Here is a 10,948-nt window from a genome sequence, read left to right on the forward strand (position 1 = left end):
GATAACAATGTGAAAACTGCAATCAGAAAATTTGGCGTTTAATTGACACACGATACCACCAGTGTGAAAATTCAGCAGTTATTGCGCCCCCTTTAATTATCCAAAACCCTGTTTTAAGGTGTAAAATTTGTTTCAAAGTTTTTACCCAGCAAAATGGTTTGACTAACCATGTTAAAAGTCATTCCCCCATGGAAATTATTCTTAGTCGTCGTGGAATCCCGATAAAACGGCGTTAGAGAAACCTTTTATTTGTCTTCTTTTTATAATAAAGTTTCAATTTTTACATTAATTTGTATTTAGTTTATATGAATGCTTTTTATAATTTATCCATGCACTTCAACTACAACTAAATGTAAGTTATCAGTTATCTTCACTGCTTGAATTGTATAATACTAGACGTCTGCGTTTTGGTGTTGGTTCTATTATAAGACTATTACTTGAAGATAAATCAGACATATCACTATTATTGCTTGCTTCGCTTTCAACTGCTTCCAATTCTAGAAAAGAATTGTCAAGGGCTGGCGGGGAAATTGCGTAGGGCTCATTCCAGTCAACAATATCTTGATCAAGCTCACTTTCTGAATAATCGGGCTGATTGAATCCTGGATCGGGGGAGAAAAACTATTGTTTTCAGATATCACATTTTCCGGGGTTGGTTGTGAAATTGAATCCAAGTCGCTTTTGTTTTCTGACTCCCAATCCCAATCATTTAATATAACATTGTGAAATGCAAATTCTCTAATATTTTTATGTCCAAATGGTAGGGAGTTTATTGGGTCAAGGTAAAACCGCTTGTCACAGTAGGCCGAAAGCGCAACTCTGTTTTGTTCCAGTGTCATCAACTCATGTTTCTCTGATTTGATGGTCACATTTTTGACGCGGACAATTTCCCCGCTGTTCAATACTCTCTTGAAGACCTCGTGCTTTGGTTGCTTTTGCCCCTCATGTGTTATTCCTTTTGCACTTTTCTTCTGACAGTCTGAAAGAACATTACAATCAATCCATTTTCTATTTTAACCATGTGCTTTCCTAATCTAGGTTTCAATGTTCCTGTTATATTAAAAAGACGCTTCCATGAATTTGGTTAGTTTCAAAACTGGAATTTGTTTTAATAAAATATAAAGTTACACATACCCTTCGTTTGTATTGAATACATTTTGGGTTTCAAGCCACAGAACTCTTCCATTACCACCCCTGCCAGTTCGTCTTTGAATTTGAGAGTTACCATGTGATTTTCTGTGTTGTACAATGCGTTATCAGAAGGGTAGTTGGAGAAATCGAATTCTGTGTTGACTTCTGCTCGTGCTAGCTCCTCATACAAGTCATCACAATCAACAGCATAGATAAGTGAGTCCGTATCAGAGTATAAAAGTTCACACTTGAACCACTGTTTCATATTCTCGTAGTGAAATCGAAACATGAATGCTTTTGAAAGATCCAGAATTGAAGCACCAACTATTGTAGGTTTCACCCAGTTTATTTTCGTTTTTCTTGTAGTCACGACTGCCATGTTTTCATCAAAAATTTTAAAGGATTTCATGTTAAACTTATCTGTGTGGTTGAGGAGAGCTCGTTCATCTCGGACCAGGAAAGCGTTAACTCGATTTCGCATGCTTTCACAACACTTTCCAAAAGCAGAGTTGTTCATGAATTTGAAGAAGTTTTCAGCAATTTTGCTGGTTAATGCTTGCCGCAATCTTGTGTTCAGTTCGATATACTTTGCCATCCACTTTGATTGTCTGAACTTGAGCACCTTGTGCAATTTTGAAACTTTAAGGCCGTTTCGTTCATAAATCTTCAACGTTACATAGTGTAGTGTATAATCCTTCTTATCATAGAGTGTTTGAAGCAGTTTGTTGCACTTTGAAACTTTTGGGAGATGATATTCTTCCAAAAGGTCCAACTGGTAACTACTCAACCACATGCTGTCTACAGGTTCTCGGGTGGGTGCCATTGGAAAATCTTGGTGAGCATCGTGAATTGAGTCGGGGTAGTCCAAGTCGACGAAGACGATATATCCAAATTCAGCGTCGTCTGGAGTTTGCAAAATTTGTTCAATCGTCTCTTCTGTGTCCGTCTGGAAGGAATTGAGTGGCAAGCAGAAATCCTTCATGATCCCACCATAGAGGTTATTAGCATCTATGGTGAGACCATATGTTGATTTTTGCGTGTCATCAAAACATTCCAGATATTTGTTGTTTGGCGTGAACAGTCTTTTTGTGTATACCGAGGACATAGCCCTCGCAACAATTCTTCTGCTATATCAAGATGGTTGCGATCTGTGAGAAGTTCCAGGTCGGGTTGACATATCTTCAGAAAGGCATCGCCCGCTAAGTGTGGTGCTGATAGATATTGAGCACAGTCCAAGCTGTACGAGTCCAGACAGACTGCTCGTAGCCGCTCAAACCAGCAGGCGAGCTGTAGGGTGTCGACTGTCAAGTACAGATCGTGATATTCACCCATGTTTCTACAATCAAATTTTTCGAAGATCAGCTTTGCTTTTTCGTAGTCAGCTTCGGTTATTGTCACTTTTCCTGATTTGAGTTTGTCGACCCAGCACTTCTTAGGCGGCAATTTTTTTAGCTTGAATTTTCTGAAGGTGTCCATGTAGGAGTAGGGGTAGATTCCTTTACCGTGCAGTAGTTTCACATCATTTTGGTCACAGTATTCAAAATGGTTATCGAGTATATCGAAACTGTCTTCAGGCAAAGACTGAACTAGTTTATCTAAAGACGATTGCATGAAGCGAAGAGAATCGATAAAGCGAAGTTCTTCGTATATGGGTATGACGTTTTGATTTTTGTTCACAATATCTTTGATCCAAATTTTAAAGCTAAAACTGATATAATTCTCATCAGTTTGAGGTATTATTGAAAATTTATTGTTAGGGTTGCAGTGATGTAGACTCTTTACAACATGATGCAAGTCATATCCTGACAAGTTGTGTGCGATTATGGGGACGAAGCTCTGTGTTCTGCGCTGTAGGTTACACTTTGAGTGAGCCCAGCCAAGAAACTGATTTGAGAAATGGCAGTGATCCAAGACTTTTTCGTTGTCCGCAGAAAAACTAGTTTCGCATATCCAACAGTGAGTCGCAAGCTCTTTTGCTTGTCCAACTGCTCCTGTGAAGTACCTGTGTTTTTGCTTTTTCTCGTAGATATCTTTTGCCAGTGTCTCCATTTGCTTCACAAAGACTTGCATGCAATCTTCACCTCTGTACAGATGGAAGAACTCCAAATTTGGACTTCCATGTGAAATGGTTACATAACAGTAACCACTCGGAATGTGTTTGTCCAACACACGAGTCCCTGAAGTCTGTGGGTTTTGTTCAACTGATGATACCGGAACAATGATTGACTCTAGGTCAAAATAGACAACCAGTGGAAGAGCTGTTTTTGCTTGAAATTTTTTGAAAGCGAGACTGTTGCTGTCCGGCTCAGGTAGCAGAACTTGACAAGTTTCGAAGTGATAGCAAAGTTTTTCGTGTTTTTGAAGCGTTTCGTTGTTCGAGCAAACATGAAAACAGTTGCGACAGATTTTTGCGCGTGCATCAATCTGTCGCCCTTTCACTTTTCGAACTAAGTTTACCAGGTCCGTTATCACCACGTAGTGATAACGTTCACCATCAGTTATCAGTAGGAGATCAACGACAAAATCAGAGTTGTGCTTTGAAATTCGGAAAGGATACAAACTTTTCTTTTCGTATCGAAAAACGTTCACTTTTACTTCATTACATCTTTCAAACGCGCTTATTTTGTCAATTGGCATCGGCATCGGGAAATCTCCTACTGCTTGATGAGTTAAAGGGTTTGAGCGAGCGTATGTTGCGGGGTTTGTTTTTTTGCTGTACCGATCCCCAGGTTGCGTGAGGGGGCAACCTTTCCCCTGCAAATGGTAGGCAGCCGTGAAACAATACAAGAAACAGTTTGGATCGTTAAAGTTTCGGATATTGAGCAGACATTTTAGAGCGCTAAGTTCAGTTGGAAGTGCTATATAGGTTGATCCCCGAATAGGGTTGAATTTTGCAAATCGAATTTCGAGTTTTTCTACCTTTTCAATAATCCAACCACTTCCACTTGTGGCATACATTGAAACCACGTTGACAATATGCTGCACGGACTCAAAGAACTGCTCTTCGGAGAGAGCATCCGTGTACACAAATTGCATTTCAGCGTTAGCGTAAATTGTTACGTGTATTACTTCTTCATTAATCCCCTTAGTGAGTGTAATGCTTAGAGAAAGTTGAACTTTCTGAGGACCTTCGAGGGTCTTTTGACGTATAAGTTCATTGATGTGATACCTCGATGAGTTCATGAAAGACAAAACGTCAGTGTGATCATTACCTTCAATCCCGTAGATCTCCAGAGCACCTCGAATTGCCGACTGTACTGGTACTGCTTGATTATTGCTTTGGCCTCTGTTCCAAACAGGCAATCCGTGAGCATTCTTCAGATGTTGATGAAAGTTACTCTGGTTGTTGAAAACCAGAGTGCAGTAGGCACACTGATTTTGGACTTCTCCACCGTGCTCCCGTCGGGTGTGTTGGTTCATTATCAGAATGTTGTGAGTCTCAAAACCACAAGTGCTACACTCCAAGGCTGGGAATTCCGGTTGAACTCCATGAACGCGCTGTTTGTGTCTTCGAAGACTTCTTTTGTCGGCCAGTTCCTTTGGGCAAATTTCACACGGTTGGGTCATTTTTGAGTTTTTCAATTTTTTTCTTTCGAAAATTCAACTGACTGCTTTACTGAGAAAACGACTGAGCAAATGAAGTCAAATTGTAACAACAGTTAACTGGTACAATTAGAGGGAGTGTTAGTTGGTTGAAAGTTGTGTTCTACACGAGAAAAATTTCCCTATAAGGGTTTGCTTGCACTTTGACACCATTTGTCAGGTTTGGAACGCAAATCTTGGTAGGAGTGTAGCTCAACTTTAACCCATGTTAACTTTTGACCAATAAGCGGTGTGTTCATGTTTCAGAACTACTCATTTCCATTATTACCATGCAAGGTAAAAGTTTATTGTGTAATTTTAGTTATATCTGTTATCTACCACAACTGAAACATAGCTAACGCAGTATACTTACAATATACTCTTTTCTGTCGGGAAACAGTTCAAGTGTTCAAAATACTCTTCTACAAAAGTTGTTTTAGACTTTCTCTTCTCTTCGAGGGTTGTATCGAAATTCCGTTCTATTTTCAACCTTATTATCAGTTTTCACTTTTAGGTTTCTGGAATACTTGGCAGTGTTCTTATACCATTGACTAAAGTTGTTCTAAACTGCTATTATCAGCGTGTTTCATGTGAACATAAAGTAATTCCATGAAAGACACTCTATCTTATCATTGTGCAAAAGTAAATTGTAGCTATGTATAAGACAAAGATAGGTCGAAAGCAATTGAAATTAAGGATTTGATATTTACCACTAGTACTGATAACACATTTACCAAATGTCATTTGGTGAAAACCATAAATGTGGTTGTGGAATAACTAAATGCATTCTATTTACAGAAAATGAACTTCTTTAGTGCTTAAAAACCTTTTTCTACTATATGATGAATAAAATAAAAGTTTTTTGTAACAACTTATGTTATGAGAGTTTTGCAGTTTTACAGAATTCCTACATATGAAAATTGACTTTTTACCATTTAAAAACCTTTTTTTACCCTATGGTTAGTAAGATAAAAGTTTTTTGTAACAACTTATGCAGTGAGATTTTTGCACTTTTACAGAATTCCTACATATGAAAATTGTCTTTTTAACATTTAAAAACCTTTTTTTACCCTATGGTTAGTAAAATAAAAGTTTTTTGTAACAACTTATGTAGTGAGATTTTTGCACTTTTACAGAATTCCTACATATGAAAATTGACTTTTTACCATTTGAAAACCTTTTTTTTACCCTATGGTTAGTAAAATAAAAGTTTTTTGTAACTACTTAAGTAGTGAGATTTTTGCACTTTTACAGAATTCCTACAAATGAAAATTGACTTTTTACCATTTAAAAACTTTTTTTTTTACCCTATGGTTAGTAAAATAAAAGTTTTTTGTAACTACTTAAGTAGTGAGATTTTTGCACTTTTACAGAATTCCTACATATGAAAATTGACTTTTTACCATTTAAAAACCTTTTTTTACCCTATACTTAGTAAAATAAAAGTTTTTTGTAACAACTTATGTAGTGAGATTTTTGCACTTTTACAGAACTCCTACATATGAAAATTGACTTTTTACCATTTAAAAACCTATTTTTACCCTATGGTTAGTAAAATAAAAGTTTTTTGTAACTACTTAAGTAGTGAGATTTTTGCACTTTTACAGAATTCCTACATATGAAAATTGACTTTTTACCATTTAAAAACCTTTTTTTACCCTATGGTTAGTAAAATAAAAGTTTTTTGTAACAACTTATGTAGTGAGATTTTTGCACTTTTACAGAATTCCTACATATGAAAATTGACTTTTTACCATTTAAAAACCTTTTTTTACCCTATGGTTAGTAAAATAAAAGTTTTTTGTAACTACTTAAGTAGTGAGATTTTTGCACTTTTACAGAATTCCTACATATGAAAATTGACTTTTTACCATTTGAAAACCTTTTTTTTTACCCTATGGTTAGTAAAATAAAAGTTTTTTGTAACTACTTAAGTAGTGAGATTTTTGCACTTTTACAGAATTCCTACAAATGAAAATTGACTTTTTACCATTTAAAAACTTTTTTTTTACCCTATGGTTAGTAAAATAAAAGTTTTAACTTATGTAGTGAGATTTTTGCACTTTTACAGAATTCCTACATATGAAAATTGACTTTTTACCATTTAAAAACCTTTTTTCACCCTATGGTTAGTAAAATAAAAGTTTTTTGTAACTACTTAAGTAGTGAGATTTTTGCACTTTTACAGAATTCCTACATATGAAAATTGACTTTTTACCATTTAAAAACCTTTTTTTACCCTATGGTTAGTAAAATAAAAGTTTTTTGTAACTACTTAAGTAGTGAGATTTTTGCACTTTTACAGAATTCCTACATATGAAAATTGACTTTTTACCATTTAAAAACCTTTTTTTTACCCTATGGTTAGTAAAATAAAAGTTTTTTGTAACTACTTAAGTAGTGAGATTTTTGCACTTTTACAGAATTCCTACATATGAAAATTGACTTTTTACCATTTAAAAACCTTTTTTTACCCTATGGTTAGTAAAATAAAAGTTTTTTTGTAACTACTTAAGTAGTGAGATTTTTGCACTTTTACAGAATTCCTACATATGAAAATTGACTTTTTACCATTTAAAAACCTTTTTTTACCCTATGGTTAGTAAAATAAAAGTTTTTTGTAACAACTTATGTAGTGAGATTTTTGCACTTTTACAGAATTCCTACATATGAAAATTGACTTTTTACCATTTAAAAACCTTTTTTTACCCTATGGTTAGTAAAATAAAAGTTTTTTGTAACTACTTAAGTAGTGAGATTTTTGCACTTTTACAGAATTCCTACATATGAAAATTGACTTATTACCATTTGAAAACCTTTTTTTTACCCTATGGTTAGTAAAATAAAAGTTTTTTGTAACTACTTAAGTAGTGAGATTTTTGCACTTTTACAGAATTCCTACAAATGAAAATTGACTTTTTACCATTTAAAAACTTTTTTTTTACCCTATGGTTAGTAAAATAAAAGTTTTAACTTATGTAGTGAGATTTTTGCACTTTTACAGAATTCCTACATATGAAAATTGACTTTTTACCATTTAAAAACCTTTTTTTACCCTATGGTTAGTAAAATAAAAGTTTTTTGTAACTACTTAAGTAGTGAGATTTTTGCACTTTTACAGAATTCCTACATATGAAAATTGACTTTTTACCATTTAAAAACCTTTTTTTACCCTATGGTTAGTAAAATAAAAGTTTTTTGTAACTACTTAAGTAGTGAGATTTTTGCACTTTTACAGAATTCCTACATATGAAAATTGACTTTTTACCATTTAAAAACCTTTTTTTACCCTATGGTTAGTAAAATAAAAGTTTTTTGTAACAACTTATGTAGTGAGATTTTTGCACTTTTACAGAATTCCTACATATGAAAACTGACTTTTTACCATTTAAAAACCTTTTTTTACCCTATGGTTAGTAAAATAAAAGTTTTTTGTAACTACTTAAGTAGTGAGATTTTTGCACTTTTACAGAATTCCTACATATGAAAATTGACTTTTTACCATTTAAAAACCTTTTTTTACCCTATGGTTAGTAAAATAAAAGTTTTTTGTAACTACTTAAGCAGTGAGATTTTTGCACTTTTATAGAATTCCTACATATGAAAATTGACTTTTTACCATTTAAAAACCTTTTTTTACCCTATGGTTAGTAAAATAAAAGTTTTTTGTAACAACTTATGTAGTGAGATTTTTGCACTTTTACAGAATTCCTACATATGAAAATTGACTTTTTACCATTTAAAAACCTTTTTTTACCCTATGGTTAGTAAAATAAAAGTTTTTTGTAACTACTTAAGTAGTGAGATTTTTGCACTTTTACAAAATTCCTACATATGAAAATTGACTTTTTACCATTTAAAAACCTTTTTTTTACCCTATGGTTAGTAAAATAAAAGTTTTTTGTAACTACTTAAGTAGTGAGATTTTTGCACTTTTACAGAATTCCTACAAATGAAAATTGACTTTTTACCATTTAAAAACTTTTTTTTTACCCTATGGTTAGTAAAATAAAAGTTTGTAACTACTTAAGTAGTGAGATTTTTGCACTTTTACAGAATTCCTACATATGAAAATTGACTTTTTACCATTTAAAAACCTTTTTTTACCCTATGGTTAGTAAAATAAAAATTTTTTGTAACAACTTATGTAGTGAGATTTTTGCACTTTTACAGAATTCCTACATATGAAAATTGACTTTTTACCATTTAAAAACCTTTTTTTACCCTATGGTTAGTAAAATAAAAGTTTTTTGTAACAACATAAGTAGTGAGATTTTTGCACTTTTGCAGAATTCCTACATATGAAAATTGACTTTTTACCATTTAAAAACCTTTTTTTACCCTATGGTTAGTAAAATAAAAGTTTTTTGTAACAGTTTATGTAGTGAGATTTTTGCACTTTTACAGAATTCCTACATATGAAAATTGACTTTTTACCATTTAAAAACCTTTTTTTACCCTATGGTTAGTAAAATAAAAGTTTTTTGTAACTACTTAAGTAGTGAGATTTTTGCACTTTTACAGAATTCCTACATATGAAAATTGACTTTTTATCATTTAAAATTTTTTTTTTACTATATGGTGGATAAAATAAAAAGTTTATTATAACTACTTAAATAGTGAGATTTTTTGCACTTTTACAGAATTCCAATATATGAAAATTGACTTTTTACTGTTTCAAAATCTTCCATTCTTCAATATGTGTTTTAAACAGAACTTTGCTTGCTTGCTGTGTTTTTATGTTATAACATATGAGATTTTCTTCCAACGTTCACTAACTAACAATTTGACGGAATAATTTTTGATTCTGCCTTCTCTTTCCCGTTTTATTCTCTAAACAAAAAAAGAGATATTATGATGTTCAATTAAAATTAGAAATGCAAATTGATATTTTTTTACATTTTCACACCAAAAAAATATTATTAAAGCAAACAATTTATTTATTTACAGATTCATTGAAATGGTGACAGTTTCAAAATGTTTAAGTTTTCCGAGTTTAGTTTAGTCCTCAAATATATCTATAAGAGGTGTTCGATTGGCACGTTTTTTCTGTGGAGCATTGCATACTTTGGGAGTCTCTGAATTCAAGGGTGTTGTGTTGTTTGAGGTTCTGTACGTTTCGAAGGATACTGTAGCATTCTCTGCACTCTGCGTTGTTGTCACAAAAGTTGTCTCTGAAAGAAGAGAACTATCGAAATTCGGTTCGAACTGCTCGGTTGGCTCCATATTCCAAGACATTTTGTCCATGATTGAGGCGATGACTGTTTTTCGTTTTGTATCTGTTGTTTCCGGCGTAACAATGGGGCTTGGGTCGTTAGTTGCCGGTGATCCAATTGGTGAAGTAGCTGGTGAAGTTGGCGAAGGTTGAATTCCCCAAAGTTGAGCCAGTTCTTTAATTGCCTGGAATTGGCCGAGTTGATTCTCAAAAATAGGCACACAGTCACAATCGTATCGGTACAAAAGTCTCTTTGTGTCTGGAGAAAGTGTCTCAATGTCATAGGGGAAAAGTAGGGGCATTTTCCGAGGAACACTGTATCCTCCAGCTGTTAGCACAGTTTTTGTGCCATTGTCTTCTGTAGATACGTATTTATCTGGTAGTGTTGCAACAAAATTCACGAACATTTTTGGTATGATGCAATGTTCAACTGATCTCCAACAGCCTTTTTCGCTATTTTTTTTCTGCTGTATAAAAACTATGTAGTTTTCGTATTGAGTGTGATACACAATACTGCGCTCCCAAGAATCTTCAGACTCGCAAAGAATGTGGTAAGACATTATTTGTAAAGAACTTTTACAGTTTGTTCTCTTTAAAATGGAGCAGAACTGAACAACTATAGTCTTGAATTTAAAATGAATAAATAAAATCCGGCAAATACCAACATTAGCAACACTTGTGTGTGAAATTTGTTAAATACTTAACACACCCAGGTCAAGGGTTGTAACTGCAATTGTGAATGTTTACTCTACATGAACTTGTCTGTGTTATAGTTTTATGTTTTTGTAACTAGTTGCAAAGTGTATAAGAAAGTCTTATCTACACAGACTTAAACACAATAGTTTTCAGTTTTATTATGTTGATATGTATACTAACGTTTATAATGTATGCAATAGCAAGAAGTTTACAACCAGTTTTGTTTAGTATAGACTGTGTTATATCAAAGGCCTAAAGCCTTCTATCAAACGCTTGCTGTGTAATTGTGAGTTCTTTCTTATCTATCGACACAACCAGAGGTCA

The 10,948-nt window shown here is 33.4% G+C and overlaps 1 protein-coding gene across 1 annotated transcript; it reads right to left on the reverse strand.

Moving 5' to 3' along the window:
* Positions 1 to 497: 497 nt before the first annotated feature.
* Positions 498 to 4,698, reverse strand: LOC142349714 (uncharacterized). Its single transcript, XM_075401447.1, has 4 exons — positions 3,087 to 4,698; positions 2,235 to 2,726; positions 1,135 to 2,139; positions 498 to 979 (listed from the first exon to the last, which is right to left on the reverse strand). The coding sequence occupies exons 1-4, from the start codon at positions 4,696 to 4,698 to the stop codon at positions 498 to 500; spliced, it is 3,591 nt and encodes a 1,196-aa protein (XP_075257562.1).
* Positions 4,699 to 10,948: the final 6,250 nt, after the last annotated feature.

This window comes from Convolutriloba macropyga, chromosome 11 (assembly GCF_964194025.1).
Source record: "Convolutriloba macropyga chromosome 11, txConMacr16.3, whole genome shotgun sequence".
NCBI lineage: Eukaryota > Metazoa > Xenacoelomorpha > Acoela > Convolutidae > Convolutriloba > Convolutriloba macropyga.

Excerpts from the sequence above, each read along its gene's own strand:
- LOC142349714 (XM_075401447.1), bottom strand. The coding sequence starts at position 4,698 with ATGACCCAACCGTGTGAAATTTGCCCAAAGGAACTGGCCGACAAAAGA. Across the intron at positions 2,727-3,086 it reads AAAAGAGCTTGCGACTCACT|ATAAACTAGTTCAGTCTTTG; the intron begins GTTGGATATGCG and ends AATCGTCTTTAG. Across the intron at positions 980-1,134 it reads GTATTCAATACAAACGAAGG|ACTGTCAGAAGAAAAGTGCA; the intron begins GTATGTGTAACT and ends ATGTTCTTTCAG.